Source organism: Centruroides vittatus, unplaced genomic scaffold (genome assembly GCF_030686945.1).
Source record: "Centruroides vittatus isolate TY-2023 unplaced genomic scaffold, ASM3068694v2 contig_2825, whole genome shotgun sequence".
Classification (NCBI taxonomy): Eukaryota; Metazoa; Arthropoda; class Arachnida; order Scorpiones; family Buthidae; genus Centruroides; species Centruroides vittatus.
This window is the reverse complement of record NW_027121797.1, coordinates 1-25860: the sequence shown is the minus strand read 5'-3', so window position 1 is coordinate 25860 and position 25860 is coordinate 1. Positions and strand designations below refer to the sequence as shown.

The following is a 25860-nucleotide window of genomic DNA, read 5'->3' as shown; positions in this document are numbered from 1 at the left end:
TAAGCAACGATTGTACGAAATACATTTATGAGAAATATTTAATATTTCTCTTATAAAGTAATTAAGGCTGTTAAAAACCTCACGTGATTAGAGTGTAAACTTATTTGTAAAACGATACCACGTGACTGAGGTAGCCATATCAGATAGAAAAATAAATTATTCAGCTTTATAAATACAGTCCAAATTTCGTTTGGGAATGACATTGTTTCTAGTGTGGATGTTGGTTATTTACGTCTGATAGAAGATAAAATAAAGAATAAATGATAGAAATATGAACAAATTTTTATCGAAAATTACCCACGGAAGTGATTCTATATCGTAATTTTATATTGTTATAGATCTAGAAAAGAAAAATTTTCTAGAATTCTCATCACACCGAGCGATTAATTGTTAAGAAAAGAAATATCACAGAATAAATATGAATTTGAAAGGTAAGTTTGAGTAGATTATTTAATTTTATATTTCTTTAATAAGTTTAGTGATTAATCTTTCATTATTTTCTTAAATTTTCTTCTGTAATTTACTAAAATTTTTCTTATATAAATTAATAAAACAAAGAATTGAAGCTAATAGTTGATAGATTCGCTCCTCTCGTGGGGTGGTTTTAATTAATTAATTTACGCTTTAAACTAAACATTAGAAGCATTAAATTAAATGATGCTGACATTTTATAATCGAGATAAAATTATTAATCAAGAATATTTTCGATGTTTTACTTAACTTTTAAAATATATTGTCCGAATATCATGATTTAAAATTGTGGCTGTGAGATCCGGGAGTTCGAAAAACTACAGGAATTTTTCATGGCCGATCTCAAGATGGGTATAGAAAAAGGCCCTCATAGCGCTCACAGGACGAAAGAGACAAAAAAGTAATAATAATGTATGAAAGAATCTTGATTGCAAGTAATTGTAAGACGTAAAGCATGGACGAGTAGAACATCCTTTTGCTTTTCTCTGCTATCAAAGAGAGCGGAAGTAAGACATGTGTAATGCGTGAAGTGCTGAGCACGACACCTTTTCGTATCGGTTTCACATCTCTATTCCACAGTCACGAGTTGTTTGTTGGTCTTCACAGGTTATACAGTCGCAACTAGTACATTCGTAATTTGGTTTGAAACTTATTGTGGGTTTGGCCGTGGTAGGTTAGCCGGTTGGTGGGGAGGGACCCTAATATTCCAGATAGATCACCCTCGAAAAACTCGTGGATTTTTCGACCTTCAGAATTCGATCCCGGGTCCCCCAAAGCGGAAGAATGACATCTTTACGCCTCGGTCATCCGATCAAATTATCAGGGTTTACGGACGATAAAAGTTATTTTGATGAGATATGGGTATTGAATGTTATATCTGTTTTAATATTGACATTTTATAAAACAATGAAATAAACTTAAAATTCCAGAAGAATGAAAATATATAAAAACATTTATGAAGTGAAATATTCTACACTTTATGATAAATAAAACATAATACTTTTTCTGCTTGTTTTTTTCAGTGGTATTCATTTAGTTACGTGTACAACAAACACTATCATTGCTGTCAGTGTTTGTTGTAACTCCATTATCGCTAATATCTTTTTGTATGTGCGCCTAATACACTAGACTCTCTGTTAACCAGAAATCGTGTAACCGGCCAAAAATCGAATAAATAATACTTTAAATAAAAATTAAAATAAAATTAATTTTCAACGGAAATATAAGTTTAACCATTTATTTATTTTTTTTTCTTTCAGTTTGCCCTTCTGCTCGTTATGTCCTGGCATTATTTTTATTTTTGACCTATGCATTGCTATACTGCCAAAGATCTATACTAAGTGTTTCCATTCTAGCCATGGTCAATCACACGGCTATTTTCAGCATGCAAAATGAAACAACGTCGGACGAATGTCCACACCAATCTGAATCAAATACTACAGGCGGTTACGAAGAGGTAAATAATTATTAATCTTATTCATAAGTAGAATAAATTGTGTTCTCAAATTCATAAAATTCATTGCATAAAATAGCAGAAGTGTGGAAATATTTATATATAATGTGTATACAACAATAGCTTACAATACCTCTAGAAACCGTTTATTTACATACTCATAAGAACTAATCAGCAATAGTACAAAATACAAAAGGTCAGTGGATTTTAGTGTGTTCCATTTATTTCTGATGTCATTTCTTATCGTAAAGGAGGATAGTCTTATCTTATTTCTTCAGGTCACCAAGCCTCTTGCTTACGTCAAAGAGGCCCTCGACGTAAGCAAGAGGGCGGCGGATTGCACTATCGTTTAGCTTTGTATTTAGTGTAACTTCGTTTAGGATTCACGATGTTCAAGTACTGAGATACCGCCGTATTTCGTTCGTTATTTGACGAATGATTGCTTACCTACAGTTTAAAAAAGTTTAATAGCACTTATCTAAAAATGTTTACATAAACTTTACTGAATAGAAGATTAACCTTGAACAACAAGACATGGTGGGTCTTAAAGGTTAAAATCAGAAAGCAATCAATATTTTCTACGTAAACCGAATTGTTCCTAAACAGAAGTGTACGAAACCCGAGGTTTTACTGTATTCTAATCACGGATTCCACGACCCACCAGTGACCGGATAAAACTACTGAACACTGAACGTGGGTTTACGTTTTGCCAACGGGCTGGCCATGTGGAGTTTTTAGGGTTTTCTTCACGTTTGTAACACCCAAATAGGAGCCAGTTTCCTATAGAAAGTCCTCCCGACAGGCATTCACCTTTGACAGATCACCCATGTGTTGCGTTACCATATTCCAGTGTTTTTGAAACTTTTTGTAATAATGGCACTCACACTGGATAATTTTTATACGCTTTTCATTAACTTACTCTGTCTGTCTAGATAAATCTTGTAACTCAGTTTTCACCCTATTGAATACAGAAGGGTGGAAAAGCCCATGAAATTTTCAGGTGATAATCCGTCTGGATACGTTCAGCCCCGTCCCTCACCACGCGACCGCACCATTGTGGGCCTGACCGAACCCATAACGAGCTTGCTACGAGAGGTCCTCTTAGTACCTACAGGACAAAAAGACTTTCAAAAATATTTTGATCTGGTTGAAATTTTGAAATTCTCGGCATCGGGTCACACGAGGTTGATCGTGAAGGTTCCCGTCTCACCAACGAACTTGTCAGGTGGGTTTTCTGGGTTTTATTCACGTGTCTAACACCTGAATAGTGGCCACTATTCCACAGAGTCATAGCGGATAGCATTCCTCCTGGAAATCGCGAAATGCTGCGTTGTCAATCCATTTGATGGCACCGCTGAAGTCATTGCGGTACTTTAGTTGAAACCGAATCGAATTCTGACGAGATTGTGAGGTTAGTGAACTATATCTCTGTAAACTTTATTTATTTGTTTTATTTACTAATTATCTCAAGTTACTTTTATTTTCTTACTACGAAATACAGAAGTGTCTGGTAACTTCCTTATTTACTTCTCTACTAATCTTTCTCATATAAAATACTCTCGGAGGCGGGTTACCTCCGGGACCCCTATTTAGATGTTAGCTACATGAAACCCGTGAACACCCCTCCACGTAAGCAGATTCTAAGGTGTCCTCGTAGGCATTCCATCAAGCTATAATGATATTAATGATTTATTTTTTAATTAGTTAAGTAATGTATATATTAATTTCTAACTTTATATTTTGTAGGGTTCATATATCTGGACACAGTCAACCCAAGGAATAATTCTAGGAAGTTATTTCTATGGCAGCGTGTTTGCACAACTATTGGGTGGTTCCACTACGTTTTTATTAGGACCGAAGAAAGTATTCGTAATTTCCACTTTTGTATCATCAGTATTCGTTCTTCTGACACCCTTCACTGCAGATATTGGTGTTATAGTCATATCTTTATTTCAAATGATCGTCGGATTAGCGCAAGTAAGATGTAAATTCTATAATATTCCATAGAAGAATGTTATTGAAATAGTTTATATTAAGATATATTTTTATTATAGGGTCTCTCCTTTCATGCCTCTTTCTCTCTCCTGGCTAGATGGAGTCCGGTAAGCGAAAAGACTACGTTATCATCAATATCTTACAGTGGTATCCAAGTGGGTAATATAGTTGGTTTAATCGCGACAGGATATCTTTGCCATTATGCAGGATGGCCTTCGAGTTTCTATACTTTTGGTAAATATAATTTATTCTTCATTCCTTTATTAAATTATTCTATTTATTCTTTTTATAAACTGTTTCCTACAGGAGCCTGTGGACTTGTACTTTCCTTGTGTTTACTGTTTGTGATTTACGATAGACCACAAAAACATCCCAGGATATCTGATAAAGAACTAATATTTTTAAATGAAAATGTGGCTAATATAGCTTCAGAAGATTGTGTAATGCTAATATTCTGTTTTTTTCTTTACCATTTTCTTTATTTATTTTACAAATTTACTTTGTTTTTCTTAATTAGAAATTGAGTATACCATGGAAAGATATATTAACTTCAAGAGCCGTGTGGACTGTAGCATTCACAAAAGTATGTTGGGGATTTGGTTACTATACAATATTGACTAAACTTCCGTCATATTTACAGATAATTCTTCATTTTCCTATTCATGAGGTATGTTTTTGTTTTCTTTTTGTTAATAAAATCAATGAGCTTATACTGTATAATTTCAAATTTTCAGAATGGTGTAATGAATGCATTGGTATACGCCTTGGATGCTGTAACAATTATGCTTTCTGGTTTTATGGCCGACTTTGTAAGAAGACGTAGATGGTTAAGTATAACTAACATCAGAAAATTAGCCGAAGCACTTGGTAAAAATTCGAATTTTACAATAATTTTAAAATTGTGTTTATCAAAATAAACAAATTATTTTCGTTTTCTTTTTATGAAGGTACAATTGGCCCGGGACTTTGCATCTTGTCGATTCCTTTCATCGGTTGCAATAGCATTAACGTAATCTTGTGTTTAGCTTTTTCTATGGGATTCTTTGGCTTTTGTATGGCAGGAGATGTTGCAATTGTGCTGGATTTGGCTCCCGATTTTTCAGGTAAAATCAAATAAAACAGTGAGTGGTTTTTACATCAATTGTATTTAATTTGACTTTCGTGACATCTCAGTGTTCCAGCCTCCATGATTTAAACACTAAATAAATTTTTGGGAATCAACTGGGTAAGACACAATAAAGTAAGCCAAAGGCTTTCTAGGCTTGAGAAACAATGTTATAAACTGTAACAATATATAGGAACATAATTAAGTAATAAGACTTCAGAGCTCTCTGTAGAAAGCACTATTAAGCAAATCCCAAATTTGATATATTCTACGTACTGTCCTAATTATGCAGTTTCTATTTTCTACGAAAAAATTTACTTTAAAATTTAGCCACCAGAACGCAATATGGCGCTGACCTCATTAATGTGCTATTATATAAAGTTTCTAACAAATTCTGTATTAATTTACTTATTTCAGGTATCCTCTTTGGATTAACCAATGGTATGTCTAGTATCACGGGAATCATCGCGCCCTATGTTGCTGGACTTATCTTAGACAAAGACGTAAGTTGAAACTTATGGATTTTTGTATCTTAAGTATTCATGCTATACATATTTTTATATTTTCTTATTCAGCAAGGAGATATAGTTCAATGGAGTTATGTATTCTATTTGGCATCTTCGTTTTATTGTTTGAGTGCTGTTGTATTTCTCATAGCAGCAACTGCAGAGCTACAACCTTGGGCAATCACGCAATCAATCGACAAGAAAGAAACTAAACTTGAACTATGAACAACAGTGAAACAATTAAGAATTACGTGTATTAGCTGGATTTTAAATGCTTTTGGTATATTAGTATACATGTTACTATGAGATAGTGTTTATATCAAGACATAAATTTTCTTTCTATGTGAATATATCTGTAAATGTTTTAAATATAATGTTTTATTTCTTATTTTATTAATAAATATTTGGTATATAACATTAGTCAGGCTTAAGGCTGCTTTGGTTACAATCAGCCTTAATTCCAGGTAAAAGGCCGAGTGGGTAAAACCACTGAACACTGATATTTGGTCGTGGGATGGCGTGTCACTAGCTGGTCACGTGGAGTTTTCCGGGTTTTTTTACATGTCTAATACGTAAATAGATGCCAATTTCCTTTAGAAGTACTCCTGGGAGGCATCCTCTTGATATATCGACAGTTATACCATCAATCCGAAACAAAAGGCATTAGTTACATTCATATAAAAATATTTAGAAAACCATTTCTGTTTGTAAAATATATGATACTGTATTTTATTTCTGATATTACCCTTCTGTTATCGAATTGATACACGAAATTAAACAAAATCGAAAAATTAACTAAATTTAAACTAATAATTGAATGTAAACAATCTTTATACTCTTTCTTCAGTGTCTTTCAATTCTCTTCTTGCTTTTCCCAGATTCAGTGAGAGCCAAGCCGATAATACGGTAGGCTCTCGCTAATCCGGCATATCCTTCAGTACCATCGCCTGTTTTCTTGTTTACTCGAGTTTCATTTCTATGAACATTGCGTGTCAGCCGCCTGTCTCTAAAAAGAATAAATTCAAAGGGCGACAGGTCACGTCATTCAGTGCCTTTAGTCCTATACACTCTGTAATTGGTACCATGCTGCACAAGGAATGGCCGAATTAGCGAAATTCTATTATATTCATGGACTCATTTTTTTAAACTTTTCTCCCTGTGGTCCATTTTATCCATACTCTTTGTAGATTTAACCTTGCCCACAATGGAGGATATTATGTAGAAGTCTTATTCATTAACAAATCACTACATACGGATCTCGAAGGTGATATAAGGGTGGTGTCCCTAAAACTTTTCATTGTTAAAAAGAACTTTCATTATTCCATTAAAAATAATAGCGTATGATTTAATGAAATACGCTAATAGCTAATATAGATAAATTATAACTATTGTTTTATTTAAAAATCCCGTTATTTATCAATTCATCATATTGCTTCTCGTGCTATTATTGAATAGAAGACTGGAAAAATAAATTACTATTGTAAATTAATTAAATACATAGATAGATGATGATGAGTAGTATAATTGTAGACATTACTTGTCATCTATAGAATATTATATAGAACATCTACTCATCGATTTTTCATTATACGTAAGAAATTTGTACTTGAAGGCCATTACTTTGGGAAGAGTAAATTTTAGCATAAATTTACTTGAAAGGGAGATTGAATCTATATTTTAAATAGAGAATTTTCAATATTTTATCGATATTTTAACAGAACAAAATTAATAGATTTTATTACAGTGAAGAGGAAATTCAAAGGTAAGATGAGCAATTATTTATTGTGACAACGTCACAATGTTCTCAATTCTTTTAGTAGTGTCTTGCCCCTGTTCCTGTTAGGAATAGGGGCAAGACCACTACTACATTAAATCGTTTAAAAAATATGATTAAATAAATTATAATAAAATATTATAATCAAGTTTTAATGTGTAGCCCTTAATACATTTAATTTTGCTTACCAGTGGACTAGTGGAATAACCACTGAATCCCAGACTACTGGTTGGCCGCGTGGATTTTTCTAGAATTTCTTTACGTGTGTAATCGGAAGGTTCCTGTGCGGCTAAAGTCAGTCCTGATTTGGGCATTACCGACATAACGGTCACATAGAAAACTTTTCTGTAAAATTTACTTCTTATACATACTTGATTTTAATTACACAAACGTGCCTATACAAATGAAAACATAAACTTGTCAATTTTTTAACACGTGCATTCGTCTAACTCTCCCGTTTCCATGAAAATATTAGTCGCTTCATACAGCCTGTCCTCTTTACTCGGTTTCATTTGTGTGTACAGTCTTGCAGGTCAGCGCGCCGTATTTGCCGCCTCCGAAAAGTATCAATAAACAGAGCATCAGTCACATCATTCAATGCCTTCATGTCCATGCTCTCTGGCACATCATCTATTCAATTAAATGATGTGCCAGAATCTATGGCCGAATTAGCGAGTCTACCGGAGTGTAATTTATATATATAAATGAAAATGTATGTATGTTCGCGCCGCATTCTTAGGCCGTTCGGCCAATTGCTACGAAACTTGGTAGTTACGTTTATAAACCCCCAACTTAGATAATGTCGTACATCCCACCCCAGAATATTGATTTAATTTCTATAAATCAATTAGTTTCTATGTTCGATTGGCAAAACATTTAAAAAATCATAAACTACATATACTGTAATTCTTACAAACCGAACACTGGTAGTTAGTTTGTCGTGGGTTCGGGCATGGCCAACGGGCTGGCCATGTGAGTTTTCCGGATTTTCTTCGCGTTAGTAACACGTAAATAGGGTCCAGCTTCCTATAAAAGTCCTCCGGGAGGCATCCCCCTCGGCAGATCGCTCACGTGTCGCGTTGCGGAAACCAAATAAACCAAACTAATTCTGAAGGGCAATTATTTATTGTGACATCGTCACAATGCCGGGCTGCAACTTTTCGTAGTAGTGTCTTACCCCTGTATATCAGACATTACCTGTTAGGAATAGAGTCGTGCCAATCATCTAACTAACTCTGTTCAGGGGGAAAATTTTGAATCGAAGTAACATTACTTCCCGTTGTACGGAAGTTAGTATGTAGTTAATCTGGTCTCCTTCCCATAAGCATTCCATATTTGGTCTTGACATTCATCTTTATAACTCACCCGTTCGGATTCGATCCCGGGTCCCCCAGAGCGGTAGGCTGCCACCTTGACCGCTCGGCCATCCGGCCGTCAACCCACTTCCGCAATAGTCTCTTCTTTCTATCAGACCAGAGGTATGATAGGAAAATTACATAATCCGAGGTTATTGGCCAGCACAAAATATGTTTTAAGTGATTTCGAGGGTGCCGAGTTTAAATATTTGATCCGTTTTTCGCGAAATTTCATTGGTTGACAGATTACAGTTTGTTATTCAGCTGTGAATGGAACAATTTTTAGAGCTAACGTTAGAAAAAATACAGTACTATCTACTTGACCAACAAAATTGTGCCAATTCGTACCATTCGAGTATCGCGGTAAATATGACAATGATAAGCTAAAATAACCATACTCGTTATATGGTTTTCATTTTAATGCTTCTTATAGTATTTGATTGATATAACAAAAGGTTATCTTAGGTAAGGGTTTATCACACCAACTACCCTATCTAACAGTAGATTGTAGTAACTTATATACTTTATAGTGCTTTTGTCATATTTAACTATATTTTACTGTACTTTTGTAAATAAATTAATTAAGAAAAATTACAAAGTAATGAAGCCCACACTCACACTAACGGCTGCAAGCTGCAAGAGCAATAAATTTCTTGACATAATTCAACGAGTTAATACATGATTTTTGCATGGTCATCTGAACGATGGAGAGAGAACTCTTAATTTACATCTAACAAATTGTTAAATGTTTATCTACGAGGACTAAGCTTATTAATAGGACGTATTGCACTGGTGTTTTGGTTGTTGCAAACAGAGGGCAAAAACTTATTCAAAGAAACAAACAATATTTATTTTCACCTTGTATTATGCCTGTATACACATTCTGTGTGTTTCGGAACTTCCGGTCCCTCCTTCGCAGGTTTACAAGAGCATGGCGCTAAAATAAACTTTATAAAATTTTAAAATAGTATACAACGAAAACTACCCGACCATAATATAGTTATCAAACTTACAATTTCCTTATCGTTAATTAATTCGATATGTAAAGTTACATTTCTGAGGACCTTAGAAGAATTTTCACGACACTTGATACTGGATTTGCGTCATCAAAGGAAATTGCAGAACATTTGTGAAGAAAATATATCTAACACGGGGGTTAAACATTAGCTTCGTTTAAAGTAAATGATTTCATATATAATAATAAAAAATCTAGCAACGAGTTGCATTGGTTCATTGTAGATGCCATGTAAAGTTCAATGGACATTGAACTTTACATGGCGTTTTCGTTTTATTTTATTAACAGTGTCGTGTTTTTGTTAAGAGCAAAGGCGAAACTACAAATTTGGGTTATCAAAATTATCGAATTAAAAAAAAAGTTAAGAATAAATCTAATTTAAAAATTCGACAAAATTTATTTTGTTATAATAAAGGATTTTTATATTTTAATAAAAAATATGTAAAAGAGACTAAAGATGTCTTCACTTTCGCCATGACCAATCACTAGGAACAAGTCTTCCATAGCAGAGACGACCTTTCTTTAGAGGATACGGCTCTGCAAAAACATGCAAAACAGTCTAAAAGTTCTCCAGTGACAATTCCAGGATACAAATAATAAAAACCGTTTGTATTGTAAGATTTAGCGGTTTTTTTTTCTTAATATTACTTTAATATAAATCGGGTGTCTGATTTACGGTTTCTAGGCGTCCTGGGCCCAGAAAGGCTTTGGTGCTCCTCTATCCCAGGTTCCTAGAATAACTGGGTACCCGAGGGGCCTGACATGTGGATCGTGGGTTCGTGCCTAAGCAACAGGTTGGTCACTTGGAGTTTTCCTATTCAGGCGTTGCAGATGTGAAGAAAACCAGGAAAACTCCACGTGGCCAGCCCATCCTGTCGAGGCGCAAACCCACTACCAAACTCCAGTGTTCAGGAAACGGAACTGTTTGGCCACTGGTGAGCCAAACTGAGAAACTCGTTATTCTGCCATCACTAGACTCGAATTATCAGATGTTTTCGTCTTTTCTCAAAATTCTGTAAGTTACAGTACATGCGATCTGAACATTACTGTATATTTTTTTACCAGAGCACGTTACTATACGCTTGGAAATTGCGTGCACACCCTTTCATCACTCAAGAGAGAGAGAGTGCGTGATTAGTGTGTGTTAAGATCGATTGAAAAACCTTCAAAAACATTAATAAACAGAATATTGTACACAATACATATTCACAATGATTCGTGTGTTTCTAATACTAGAATGACCGATTATTATGGGACAATTACAGATTATCACTTTCCAGAAAATGCCGGATTACCGGACATTTTGAATTATAGGAATTCGAATTAACAAACTTCTACTGTAATACATTTCATTTTTCACACATTTTTTATATTTTTACATAGGATAGGAATTTATTTTATTATTATTTGAGATAAAATTAATGTATAACAATTGTAAGTTTTGGAAATTTAAAATAAACTGCTGACTACCTGTGACACATTTAATATAATTGTTAGTCATCAGTTTGTGTTTCTTGCTAAGTTTATTAATTATGATGTAATGATAATTTGTATAATAAAATATGAATGATTATTCATTATCTTGTAACTCTTACTCTTGATCCTTGGTGGTGAATACGGGGATTAGCGACTTTTGTCAATTTGGGATTTATATATTAGAAATAAATAAAATGATTTTGAAGTAAGTTTACTGTATTTCCATTTCAATAATAGATAATTATGAATCGAAACATAAGATTTATGAAAAAAAGTAATTATTTTAAGTGATAACTTGCTAAAAAAAAAATATTGTAGTATTTTTCAAGATGATGTTAAAGGATAAGCAATTATTAGTAAACCTCTGCTATCCAAATATATTTTAACAAAAATTTTAGCATTTAAATTTCTAATCAATATTATAAAACTGCAAACTAAGTTTACAGTCAGAAGAGTATAGTCTTATTATAAGCTGCTTTTCTCGAAACACGTGTAAAAAACAAAAAATACTATCTGTAAAACAGATACTAGAATACAGTTTAAAAGTAATTGCCATTGTTGCAAAGAATCATCTTACCTGCTGTGTGTGATGATAAATGAAACTTTACTCACTGCATGTAGATGAAGTATCATCATCTCATGAAGCTTGTTTCCAGAATATCACTTTAAGTAAAATTATTAAAAATATCTTTTGCCCAAATAATGACCATTAAATGGGAGATTCGGTTCATGCTTCGAGTAAGTAAATTATAGTTCTATTTATATACGGTGGCCATTTATTTCAACATCAAATTGAATTTAATGACAAATTACCTCCAGCAAAGTGTAGTATTTATAAACCACTTGCTCAGATGAAAGGAAGATTTCATCAATTAAAATATTTGGATATGTCTTCAGTTGACTTAATGCCTGCAGTTATTACTTTACCGATGATGGTGCCATCTTAAATAATGAAAAATTTGTTGATCAGATTCAAAATAATGAGATTAGAAAATATAAATTGATGTATTACAAAATATAAGTACAGATTGAACCTCTTTAATTTGGCATTCCGTGATCCAGCAACTCCCACTGGCATAACAAGAGAGGAAGGCCTGGGTCTCCTTCATAATGAAAGTTAATAAACATGCTAACTATAGGAAAAATAATTTAATTGTGGAGTTATATAAATTGCTAAATCAATAGCTAAGTTTCTTATAATCCATTATATACATTAAAATAGAATATTTATTAAAATGTATAGTGATTCATACTAAATTTCACTTGAGCCCCTCTTTACGTCGGATCTGGTTATGGCGCAGCTCATTTTGAATCTACTGCCATCATAATAATAAACAAAATACTACAATATTTTTTGGCAAGTTATTATACAAAGTAATTTTTTCTTTTCATAAAATATATTGGAGATGAAACTACTTTTTCATCCTTTATTTCTCGAACAATAAATGGATTTTTTTTTTTCATTTTTACAAGTATAGTAAAATTACATAAAGAATCTTTTTACCAATTTTCATAAGCTATTCATGAATTTCTAACATTTAAAATAAGTGGAATGCCCTAATTCATTCTTCCTACTAGGCACAGTTTGTTTTCTGTCTAAACACAAACTAACTATAGGGTTGAAGCATAAGTCAATATTATTTCTTCAGGGCCACCTAAAACGATTACACTTACAGTATTGCAACAGTGACATCGCCACTGGCATAAGAAAAAAATTTAAAAAGTTGAATACTCTCATGCTAGTGATATTGGGCATTGTCATTTTGATCCCACTGTATCACAAAAACATGGATCCCCAATTTTTATTCCATTTTTAATTTCCTCATCTCAGATTACTTAATTCTATCATTATATTCTAGAACAAATTCTAGATAAAATCCATTTGTAGTCGAGAGAGAAAGCATATTCGTAAACATGTACAAAATGTTTTACGAGCAGAAATTCTTTACATATCAAGTAAGAGAAACATCAACTTGCAGAAGCATGGGTAATGAAGAATCCACAAAACTCTCTCATCATTTTAAATAGAAAATTTATTAAAGCTAAACTATTTTATACACTTTTAAAGTGTAACATATATTTAGTTTATAAATAATTTTTATCAACAAATTTACACGAAGAAATTTCTAAAAAACTTTTACTAAAGATGTTCGACTGATCCGAAAACATGAGCGAACATTTCTTCGTCTATAATTTCGCCATATTTTAGAGAAAAATACATTACCATTTTTGAATCGTATTTCATTAGCTTCACAAATATATCATTTCCTTTAGAGGAAGTTTCTATTAATGGAATTACTGAAGAAACTGGTAACAAAAAATCTCTTCTCTTTCCCCAAAAGTTCAAATGTGATACTTTCAACACATCATCATCATCTTTATGTAGATACATGCTGCCAATAAGTCGACCAGAACAACTTCCAATAACGTATAACATCATGCATGCAAATAGCGAAATGTAATAAAAACATTGAACAGCCGCAAAGGAAACCGAATTTTGAAAATACATCGTAGTCACACAAGGTAAAACGACTACAGTAAAGCAAGTCTGATACAATTTTAAACGATTTAATATTCTTGCAGGAACGATATAACGAAATCTATAAAATATTTTCCATTCGTTATGGTCGTTTATTTTGGGAATCGCTTTTTCGTTATTAAGTAATGTATTATTAGAATAACAATTGTAGCAATATGGAATATATTTAAACTTATGAAAATAAAATGGATTATTCAAACTTTTGTTTCTTGAATTTAATGCATTGTTCCTTACTTGATTGATTCCTTGCACAAAATAAAATTTATAACAACTTGAAATCTTCCTAACTTGATAAAATTTATAAATCTTCGTTACGTGCGCTAATTCTTTTGTTTGCAATAGTAACTTTAAAGCCTGTAAATGAAGATTTAATGCAAATTATTACAAATTTTTTACTGTGAATTATTGAAAACAACTTATCTAACAAAAATTTACATAAATATAACAATAAACATATAGAGCTTTGCTCTTTCAACAAATAAAAATAAAAATTATTCGAGGTTTAAGCTCTTTAAAAAAAGTTATTTGCTAATAAAGCATATCTATGTATATTCAGTTGCATTCATGTTGGAGCACTGGTGCAGCTTCTTGATATTCTCTCAATTCCACTACGGTAAACTATTGTTTGATAGGTGTCTAAGTCATAATCAGTACAATAAAATTTTAATTCTGTAGTCTAGAAAATCAATTTATGTAAATTGAAGGGCAAAATGGGAGGGGGAAGATGTGATAAACTGAGAATACCATGTCAGGTTACACACTGCTGGTCTAACCCTACAGTTTGTAAGTGACTTTTTGATTTGTACTGTCCAGTTCTAACCTGGAAGTGTTCCCAAAATGTTTATAGCAGCACAGGAGGTCAAAAATCCACTGGACCTGCAATCACTATTCAAGGTCCTGCATGAAAAATATCAATCTGTATTTGAATATTTTCTGTACCAAAAATTTTTACTTTTCCAGTTCATTATTGAGATTAAATGTGCAAAATGAAAGCACTTGAATTCTTGAAATTGTTTTTCTCTAGAAGATGCTATTTTCATTTAAATTTCAATTAAATTTGAAACTGAAAATTATTTCTAAAACGTGACTGAAAAAATCATATTTATCATTAATACTATTTTATCACATTAGTTTATTGCAATTAATCAAAATCCAAATTTATAATGATTTAAACTGTAATTAGTATAAATAGTTTAAACGTATTATTATTTTAATACTATAATTTTTAGTATTCTTTTATATTAATTATTAATAAATATTTGGTAATTATTGGTGATTTGCTTAGATTCATACGCCAATAGAGAAAAAGTGAAATCTACTCCGCAAGCAGTGCTAGTATCAACGAGATTGTATATTCAGTTGCATTCATGTTGTATGTTCTATGTATATCGTATAACATACATATATCATAGAACAATCTCGTTGATACTAGCGCTGCTTGCACTAGTATCAACGAGATTGTAAACAGACAAAGCAAAATACATTGTTATTTGTAAAAAACATAGAGTACCATTTCTTAATTCTTAAAATAATTATTTGATTCTTGTTTAAAGTTTCAAAAATCTCAAGAATATGGTGCTATGTACCACATTGTTCTAATACCGGTTGTCACAAGTTTCTGAAATATCCATTATTGTGAAAGGAATAGATTCGTGCCATTAAAAGAACAAATTGAAAACCAAGTTCATTCAGTCTTGTGTGTAAAAATCACTTTACATCTGATCAGTATAAGGAGTTTAATATCTTTGGTAAGCACATCAATTAAAGAATTATGATAACTACAATTTTTTTCAAGCTATAAACAATTAAGGAGGCTTAATGACACTGCAAGCATCCCGCTTGCAAAATACCTGTTTTCATCAAAAATCTCTGTTTAGTTTTAATATCTATGCATGATAAGCCCTAACAGTAGAGGCTGGTTTTGAGCACTTACATAGTATTAATGCTAAGTTAATAAAGGTTAAAAAGTATATAGAATAGCATGAATTTAGTTGTTAATTTTTTATGCTGAATGAAAAATAAAGAGATTTATTTCACTTTATTAAGAAACCTCCCAGCAAAGAGACAACTGCAGGTTGATGCCGTACCAAATGCATTTTTTTTGGGTCTAAAAAAAGCACCTTCGGTTGCAAACAGACGAGAAAAAAAAGACAAGTGTGATCATGATGTATCCTATATAATGGATACTGGTACATTAAAAATAGGAGGAGAAGTGGTAATAAATGAGGAGGCTACCTGTTGGCCTATTGAAAATGATGTGACAAGCACTATGGTCAAGTATAACTACACAGACACACACTTTTAAAGTCTCAATGTCAGTTGAAAGATTTGAGTTTGACAATAATGCTATACATTACTATACTGGATTAGAGAACCACAATTCTTTCAATTCTGTACCACAAAGTTTGGAACTAGCAGCATAGAACTTAAAATATTACAAGTTTCAGGTTGTAAGACTCTCAGTGCGAAATCAGAGTATTCGCTTCGAAACACATATACTAAAATTTGATCGATACAGGATTAGCATGACCAATATATTTAAAGAAATAATATACAAAAATATTAATTTAAGATGTAATTGTAATTCATTAAATAACTATCACTTCAAAAACAAATTGTTCTTAAACAACATATTACACTGTATCTTTCAAAAAAATAATTAAAACATTTTAAACTATTTATATCAATTATTCATAGCTTTCATTCTATTTCTTTGCAGTAAACACAGGCAAATTAAAATATTTTTATAAAGTTTATAAGAGTTATGTCAATAGATGAAAAGGCATAAATGTAGTTTATTGATATATGTTTTAAATAAACGTAAAACACTGTTTTACTCAAATAAATGTACAGTAGACCCCCCTATAACATGGTAGACACGTTCCGTGTTATATGAATTCCATGTTGTACGAGTCACTTAAATTTTACAAATACATGAGCCGTTCACAGCCCGGCACTTGTGCAGTTTAGGGGCTACAGCTGTTTGAAAGGTTTTCTTCCATAAAATTAATCGATTCTAGACTAATTTGACTCAAACATTTCCAAATCACGTATAATTTTTTGGGAATAATCCATATAAACTATGCTATAAACAAAAAATTGTAGAAATACTTACCAAGTGTGCACCGTTCGAAGACGCGATTGCTTAAGCTTGTTTTCGTCGCGGAGCGGCTCGTCAAACGGCAGACGCATTTCCCGATAAGTTATTCTTTCTGTGAAAAATTCACTGAACTTTGAAGACATCATTAATAGAAATATAATTTTTATGGCCATTGAATAACAAATGTTTTTTAGTAGGTTCGCTGCTCATTTAAACTCAATGGTTTGTGCAATGTCCACTATTGGTCCAGATTCGACCAATCCTGTAGGCCAGAGGTGGCCAACTTTTGTATACATAAGATCTACTTTCTAACTTAAAACTGCGTCGCGATCGACTTGTTGTCATAGGCATAGTGTAAGTGGGAAGGGGGAGGTGTGAAATACATACTATGTTTATACACTGTGTTTCAGTACGTGGTGCACTGCTTATGAGTCGAGTCATAACTGCATGCATACTGTTGTGTTCGGTTACAAATATAATACATTAAGTCAAGACATCGCGAGCGATCGACCAAAATTGGCATTGGCAATCGACCGGTCGATCGCGATCGACTTGTTGGCCACCCCTGCTGTAGGCCATGACAATCTGTCTCATTCTTTTACAGTGTTATACGAGCCTCTTTTAGCGTGTTATACGAACACAATCGCAATTTTTCCGCCGTGTTATACGAATCCATCTTACACAAACCTGCGTTATAGGGGAGTTCTACTGTATATAAAAATTTTAAAGTTTCTGACTTACAGACTAATCTAAAAATTCTAATAACCAGATTGTAGTGTTAATCCAATCAAGTTGGCTATTTCATTTCTAAATGAAATTGCCATAATTGCCAATTTTCTGGAATTCTGCTGGGAACATTTAAAACTATTGCTATTTGTTTCTTTTTATAGGATTTTGTATTATTATTGTATCACCTATTAACATGTCACCATACAATTTTAACAATAATGTTTTTTCCTTTTTTGTTTCACTTTAAAGTAATTAAAACTTAATTTCTCTGTAAAATCCTTATACACAGTTTTCTCTTATACCCTAACTTTATGTATAAAATATTTCCATTTTGGACTTAATTTGTATTCATGGTTTTCTTATGTCAATAGCCAAATGACCAATGCAGTTAAGGCATCAACCCTATTGCTATAGAGGACATGAAATCAAGACAAGCAAACCCAGCAATTTTTTGAGTGGTCTGTGCTAAATATGTTGAGCCTGTCCCTCACCATGCAACCACTCTGTTTGCAAGCAAGGCTGAAGAGTTTGCTTTGCCATGGTGTAACCTCATTCTTTTGTATTCATGTTCATGGGTCAAAATTAATATGATTAAAATGGCCCTATCAGTGCCCATAGCACAGAAAAAGACAAACATCACAATAAATAAAATATATACTGCTGTTAGCCTGTTATTGAGTTTTTGCAGTCTTTAAAACACTATTTTGCTTTTCAAATTTTAAACGACTGTCCTGAAAAGGACAGTCATTCTAATTCTCAATTCTCTTCTAATATTTCGTTAATAAATATAATACCATAAATGTAAATACACAAAATTATTTAAGTTCTCTATTTAATTACACTGTACAATTGATAAATGTTGCTTTTATATATTATAAATCTTTTATTTATAAGCAACACAAAGAATATTTTTCACATTTGTAATCTAAATCTAAGAATTCAAGAAATCTAACGATTCCAAATGTAATTACAAATATAAAATTGCAAAAATTACAAGTGCAAATATAAAACTAGTATCATTAATTATATATAGTTTGTTTTGTGTTTTTATTCATTATAACTTGGTAATAAGCAACATATTTCTTTTATGATAAAAAGGGGATAAATATTTATCAGACAAATAAGCCATAGGGAAATAGTCTATTCCAATCATTTGAATAATGCTCATTTGCCAACCATTTCATCTTTTGGTCTAAGAACACAGATGTCAGCCTGAGCTAGCGACATGCATTTACAACCAATATTAAAAATCTAAAATTTGCTTTTATGGCAATTTTTAGCAGTTGTCTACCCTACAATATTAATGTTTTCTTTGAGTCCAATGTTGCCATATTCATTCAAGAATTGCAATGAATGCTTTAAATTACAAAAGCTTAATTTTTTTTTTTTCTAAAAAATTGCCATTTAGAAATTTTCTCTCGAAATGTGACGGATATACGAGATCTACTCTTCGGTACAAGAAAGCCAATTCGAAAGTTTTTGTGCATGCCAAAATCATATTCTCTACTATATGAAGAATTAATTTTTGTTATTTTATCCTATATATAATTAACTTTTTATATATAATACATATTATATATGATACAATGTACTATCGCTCTGTATTCTAACTTTTACTACTAGTAACCTCTCTAGAAGGAATAGTCAATACCTATTACCTATTAAGCTTCAAACCATCGCCGACATTTCTCTACATTGTTAGTAAACACGACTTCACATAAAACAACTCTCTGCCTCTACCGTTATAAAAACACACCATTACTTAAAAAGGAAACAGTATCTGAGTTACATTTAGTGTAAACACATTCGATAGACATGCATTTGCATACTGTTAATTATGTTTCTTCTATATTAACTCAGTCAATTCTTTTAATTTTACATACAAGAAACCAATTATAACGAATTTTTAACTTACACACTGAACAACTTACCATACTTTTTTTAACGACATAAATTATACAGCGTTTGCACCTTTCGACCAGCGGTTATTAGTCGTAAAAAATGCAAATTAATTAAAACTAACTCATCTGTTTATTGCACGTGTTTCTTTCAGTATAGATGCACGTGCTATCGTGTTTTCATGCTTTGGTTAAGTGTTGCCAGCTGAGCCAAGCGTCACCTTTACTATACTTTTAAATTACAAAAATAAAAAAATTTCTGGTATTTGAGAATCAAGTAGTTCACTCTCTATGAAGTTTTAATAACGTTATGCTTTTTTGTTAATCATAATCTTTTAATTGTTCTTGAAAACCGTGTTTTTACTGTATATTGAGCATGAACACAAAACCGTAGGCCAGATGGCCGAGCGGTCAAGGTGGCAGCCTACAGCTCTGGGGGACCCGGATTCGAATCCGAACGGGTCGAGAAATCACCAGGAATTTTTCGGGGGTGATCCGTTCGGATATGTCGGGCCCGTCCCTCACTACCCGGTCGCCCCCATTGTGGGCCTGGCTGAACCCATAATGGGCCTACTAAAAGAAACCCTCTTAGTGCCCACGGGGCGAAAAAGAGTTAAAAAAAAAAACGGACCGTGTTTATTTATCAAAACACCTGGCTTTTTTCCACCTTTATTAGTTGAGACAGGGTCTTATTTACGGGTACATTCACTCGTTTCGGGCATTTTGCCCCTCTTCAGTCAACTAATAGAAAATAATATATACGGTATTCTAAATCATACAATGTACAGTACACCAGTAAATTGTATAGAAATTATCTTGAGACGTACCGTTGATTCCTTGAACTCAAGGGTGCGCGTGTACAGTACAAGTTTGGAGACGGCCGGATGGCCGAGCGGTCAAGGTGGTAGCCTACTGCTCTGGGGACCCGGGATCGAATCCTAACCGGTCGAATAATCCTCAGCAATTTTTCGGAAGTGGTCCGTTCAAATATGTCGGGCCCCGTCTCTCACCCACCCGGTCGTCCCATTGTGGGCCTGGCCGAACCCATAAACGGGCCTACTAAAAGAGGCCCTCTTAGTGCCCACAGGGCAAAAAGAGTTATAAAAACAAAGTACTAGTTTCGATGTCAAATTTACTGAGACAAATGTACAGAATCTACGATACAGTACATACTCATGTAACGTATAAACTGAAGCGGGAAATATTTATAGTAGAAGAATCACGCCCCCTATGACAAAAGATCAACAGAGTTTCATAGAATACAAAACACTTTAAATTGATAACGTGGCTCCGATAAAGTTTTAAGAAATAAAGACCTGGTAAGAACTTCACCACGTAACACTTTAAGACGCCCACATTTAGCCAAAATATGTTAGGCATCCACACTTTCGTTCTCAACACAAAAGTTACACAATTCTCTCGTATAATTTTTTAAAAAGTTCAGTGAATTACACCTATCCTGCATAAATAAAGGCAAAATATTAAGGGAAACATCTTCATTATATAAAGAATTGTCAAGAAAGTGACATTTAAATCCTTATACCAACAATTACATACGCTATTATTTATTTTTTCATTTATATTATATAAGAAATTATCAAAAATGTTAACGAGGAGAAGAGACCAGTCCATTAAATCCAAATCATTATTAATATAAGATTAATACTCGTACCATGATTATTACAGGTATCAATAAAATAACGTGTCCAATCTATAGACTTTTTTTAAGTATAAATTTCAGACAGACTTTACTCAGACGATAATCATCAAGATCGGAAATTCTGCTGGTGTTGTTTGAAAGCATCTGTCAGTGCCGTGTCTTCGTTACTAACTTATTTCTTTTTTATAGGTAAGCAATTTGCTTTTTTTCTTTTGGTTGATTGTTTTATTTTTATTCGTTGGTTTTTTGTATTTTATGGACAGATGCTCCCAAACATTAACTAATTATTACATCTTATTTTTAAACCTTAAGTTATATCTAAATTGTTATTTATTTAATTTACTATTGTAATAATATAAAATTTTGTTTCTGATCTTATGTTCATTGTATCTAAGGGTTTTGTTTTTTGAGAGATGGTTTTGCTCCCCGCATCGAGTATTTTATCTCGTATGCGTAATAAATAAAAATAAAATAAAATAAATAAATATAGCGGGAAATGAAAGATTTAAAGTAGGCTATTTGTTAATTTTTATTTTGCTTTATTAATACCATTAAAAAATTAATAATGAAAATATCCGTTTTCTCTGAAGGAACCGATTAATTCTTACTTAAAACCACTGTCACCAATTGTGGTATTTTCTTATCACAAAGTTAAAAAGTAGTTAAATCTACAAAACGCGTAGCCTAAACTTACTTAAATAATCGCTGCAAACGAAGCAAAACTCGAGAAAACACTCGCAATAAATAATCGCACGAGTCAACAATAGATCCTCTCTCAACAACGAGAAAATTTTATTGTTGCGTAGCGACTAAATTTGATGACAAAAACTTTGGATTTTGCCGTGAATTTCGTCATTTCCGTGCCCCTATTTGTAAAGACAGTGATCTTGAAGGGTCATTGCACGAGTTTGTATCGAGCCTTTTACTTGTCCTCATACACACGAGCCATTATCAATTCACATGAAAAACATGACAATAATTCAAATTTAAAATATTATGTATGGTTCCATGTATAGAACAAATTACTGAACATGATCTATATTTTATTAATACTTTATTTTCCCATTGGAAACAATTTCTTCTTTGTTCTACTCGAAACACGTGATCTGCGATGCACAGAAACGTGACTAAAAAGCACAGTTGCATTATGCGGTGCGCATTTCGATTGACAAAAAATTCAAAGCTGTGCTTGCCAGGTATCGAACCTGGGACCTTCCGCGTGTGAAGCGGATGTGATAACCACTACACCACAAGCACTCGTCCTTCTCGACCACGGAACTTTTCTAAGAGCACTTAAATCGTTGTGATAACTTCAAGTGCAGCAGTGAGTGCGGAACTTTTCTTATGAAATCCCATTTCCGTTGTGATGGAAACTGGTTAACCTCACGACAACCAGTCGACATGTCAGACGCATTTTTTCTTCGGCAATGGCGATTTTTCTCAAATTTAACTCGCAAAGTCGTTTTCTCATCTTATCTTTCAGATACGTGTGTTTCAATTATCAAATTGCTTCGTCGTTTTCACAGAAAAACAACTCGCATTCGTTTTTTGGCTTGCGAAGATTGAGAACATCTTTTCCGCTCTCTCCGCCTGCTTCAATGTTTATAAAATTCTTTCGACGTTTCCCTCGACTGAAGATATCCGACAACGTCGGTAGATCTGAACGTGTAAAATCGATCAGTTTTGAATACGTTTTAGGATCAGTTCAAGAAGAAGAAATGCCGTTTTGCCGTTCTTCGGCAGGTGTCTGTGGTATAGCGGTTATCACGTCCGCCTTACACGCGGAAGGTCCCAGGTTCGATCCCTGGCAGACACCCGCGCGATTTTTGTTTGTTCCCTATGACAAACCTTTGATTATTTTTTGTTTCCTTCGTCGCTTTCTATTGCTTTTCAATATGTTCGTTTCCTCATTAGAAAGTTATCTTCTGCTTTTTCCTCCGTATGGTTTTCGCTCACGCCTAAACACAATACGGAAAAAAGCCATACCCCAAAGACAGGATCTCTCAACACGTATCACTCGCACGAATCAGCGAATGCACTTTATTCTTTGTGCAGGACAGTTGTATTGCAGTCTGTATGAGACGTTTTTTAACCTATCGGGTCTTGGGAAACCTCACCTGCAAGACTAAGCTTACTCTGAATAATACAGGTTATCGACGAACGACGACTGGAACAATTTATAGATCCATTTCGCCTGGTGTAGCTTATACTATCTGTCAGTAATGGTATCGACTGCATTCTGCAAGTATTATGCAGGGTGTTTTTCATCATTAGTACGCGTATATCTCGAGGCAAGACCCTTTTTACGAAAGATAATGGGCCTTGGAAAATGAATAATCTTTAAGAAACTTAGTTAATTTTTAGTAAATCGTTTGCGTTCATCATCGATTACCGAAAATATCGGTAATCCTTGATGTCGGAGATAATTCTACGGGGCGAATATTCCCTACTGTCAAAGAAAATAAAATCGAATGAAAGTCTTTTTCGGACGAATTACACGAAATAGAATCGGAACATTGTCGGTGTCTCTTCAATTCTATGAGTCTGTTCAGTGTATACATATTCAGCAAACACATCGCGTGTATCTTGGTAAGTATTGTTGTAGACCCGAGCGAATTCTTTTATTCGGGATGAATCCGGAACCGATTCTAATGGCTAAAAATGTAGTTTCATTTGGAGAATATATCCTGTGTGAAAAGATTTGATTGAAAATAAGTGGAACGGTTGGAAAACCAGCACATGAGTTTTGGTTGTAAAAAAGTGAAGTCAGTGGAAAAAGATTTTGGGAAATTTTCAAAGATATTTCTGGCACTCCAGCCACTTTCTTCAAGTACAGTTTTGTTCATAATTATTGCCCACTTTCTTATCGAAAACTGGTAAAAAATATCATCCCACCTCAGTTGAACGTCAGCATACGTAATGACTTGAATGCAATATGCGAAAAAGCATTGCGTAAAGTGGCGAATTTGCTGAACGTAAAAATGTTAATTGCTGTAGGCAAATATGCTGAAGAGAGAGCAGAAATTGCTCTCAGGAGAATAAGTGAGGTAATCATTTGTAACATAATGCATCCGAGTCCCGTCAATCTTGCTGCAAATGAAGGTTGGAATGAAATAGTTAAAAAACAACTACAAGATCTTGATGTATTACTTTATTTATTTATTAATTTTTTGCCATGATTCTCATATATTTATTATACACACTTTATTAATCAATCAATTTTATAATTATTTGATCTTATCTATATATTATCTTCTAATCTTTAATACCAAAATTAAGGGTTTTTCCAACTACAGTATTCCTTGTATCTTATTTTACTGAGTAACTCAGTCAGTCGATTCACTCGGTAAAATAGGAGACAAAAAATACTATATTTTCAAAAATCCTTAATTTTGGCATTAAAGTTTCCAATAAACCAAACGTCGAAACCTTAAGTAAAGGGAATTAATGTATAAATTTAAAAGTTAATTTTTTGTTAATTGTCGTTCACGTTAATTAAGTTTAGACTGATCACGAAGTACTTCAATACCCGATAACGATCTGTTTATGCACAATTAATAAACATTAAATGTAACTGAAACATTTCTGTAGGCAATTGCATCGAAACATTAAATGTAATTAACGGTAGTCAACAGCGGCGTGCCCAGGATCTGAATTAGAGGGGCGTAACTCGTAGTTTCTCAGGGTGCAAGAATAGCAGCGAACAGAGAAACAGTTCTAAGATATCATGACAGATGGCTCCAGACTCCAGTCACAATATTCATTATTCAAACTGATACTAAATTGATGTGTATTGATGTCAATTACTAAGTGTAGTAATTGACACATAGACGTCTATGTGTCAATTACTACACTTTAATTTTTCTTCTAGGGGGCCTGCCCTTCCCTGTCTTTCGCTGGTACGCCCTTGGCAGTCAGTCGTTTTCTCTTTCCAATCATTTGTGTCTCCGTTTCATTTTTTCGATAGTTCAGTTAGCATGTGTTTATACGATTTAATGGTGTGACTTTTCAGTCATTTCGAACATTATAATTCGTTGTTTAATTACTTCATAAAACTGATAGTGGGCTATTGCTTTATATTTCTATTAAGAAATTTGTAAAACTATAACTTATTTATTAATATTACAAAATATAAAAATTGTTTATTGTTACAATAACAATTAATCTTTCAATATTATTAGACGTTTCATTATTATTGCTGTTTGAAAAGCAATTGCATACGATTTTTTCTGAGATGGATGCCGAAGTTATAAAGATATTCATAACTCATCTGTTTATATTGAAATTTCTTCAAGTATCAGCTGATTCAAGAGGAATTTCACCCCTCAAATATGACTATAATTACCCAGCGGAGGAATTGAAGAATGCAGAAGCTTCGATTCCATCCGAGAAACAGGATGAAATCAGAAATTTCATCACGAAATACCGGATTATGTCAAAACTACCGGAAGAGACTTCAAGACAAACCTACTTTCAAGCCAGGGACAGTAATTATCGATGGAATGGAGAAACAAAGAAGAAAAGACGACATCCACCCGAAATTCCTTCTTTGTTGAGGAAACTTTTCTCTAATTCGCTTCCTACACAGAACGAACACTACTCGACATTCGTTATCCAGAAACATTATGGGAAAAAAGTTAGAAAAAACAAAGATTTGAATGATAAACATAGAACATTAAAACACAAAACACCTGTATACGTTAATTATACAAACTTTAGAATCGACAGAAAGGATTTCAACTTCAAATTTTCCTGGATCGACAAACCTAAAATATTTTCCTGGA

General features: G+C 33.2%; 2 protein-coding genes and 2 non-coding genes across 4 annotated transcripts; 3 read left to right on the top strand and 1 right to left on the bottom strand.

Moving 5' to 3' along the window:
• Positions 1-394: 394 nt before the first annotated feature.
• On the top strand, positions 395-5868 carry LOC136972184 (sialin-like). Its single transcript, XM_067266742.1, has 10 exons — positions 395-431; positions 1731-1927; positions 3671-3901; positions 3979-4153; positions 4226-4359; positions 4437-4586; positions 4654-4786; positions 4867-5022; positions 5442-5527; positions 5600-5868. The coding sequence occupies exons 1-10, from the start codon at positions 419-421 to the stop codon at positions 5753-5755; spliced, it is 1431 nt and encodes a 476-aa protein (XP_067122843.1). The 5' UTR covers positions 395-418; the 3' UTR covers positions 5756-5868.
• A 16392-nt stretch (positions 5869-22260) lies between these two features.
• TRNAV-CAC (transfer RNA valine (anticodon CAC)) lies at positions 22261-22333 on the bottom strand. Its single transcript has one exon. It is a non-coding gene; the product is annotated as a tRNA-Val (tRNA).
• A 486-nt stretch (positions 22334-22819) lies between these two features.
• TRNAV-UAC (transfer RNA valine (anticodon UAC)) lies at positions 22820-22892 on the top strand. Its single transcript has one exon. It is a non-coding gene; the product is annotated as a tRNA-Val (tRNA).
• Positions 22893-23835: 943 nt separating this feature from the next.
• LOC136972187 (single-strand selective monofunctional uracil DNA glycosylase-like) lies at positions 23836-24255 on the top strand (the record flags this gene model as incomplete). The annotated part of the gene is made up of 1 exon (XM_067266744.1): positions 23836-24255. A coding segment is annotated over one exon (420 nt), but the record flags the coding sequence as incomplete, so codon positions are not given.
• Positions 24256-25860: the final 1605 nt, after the last annotated feature.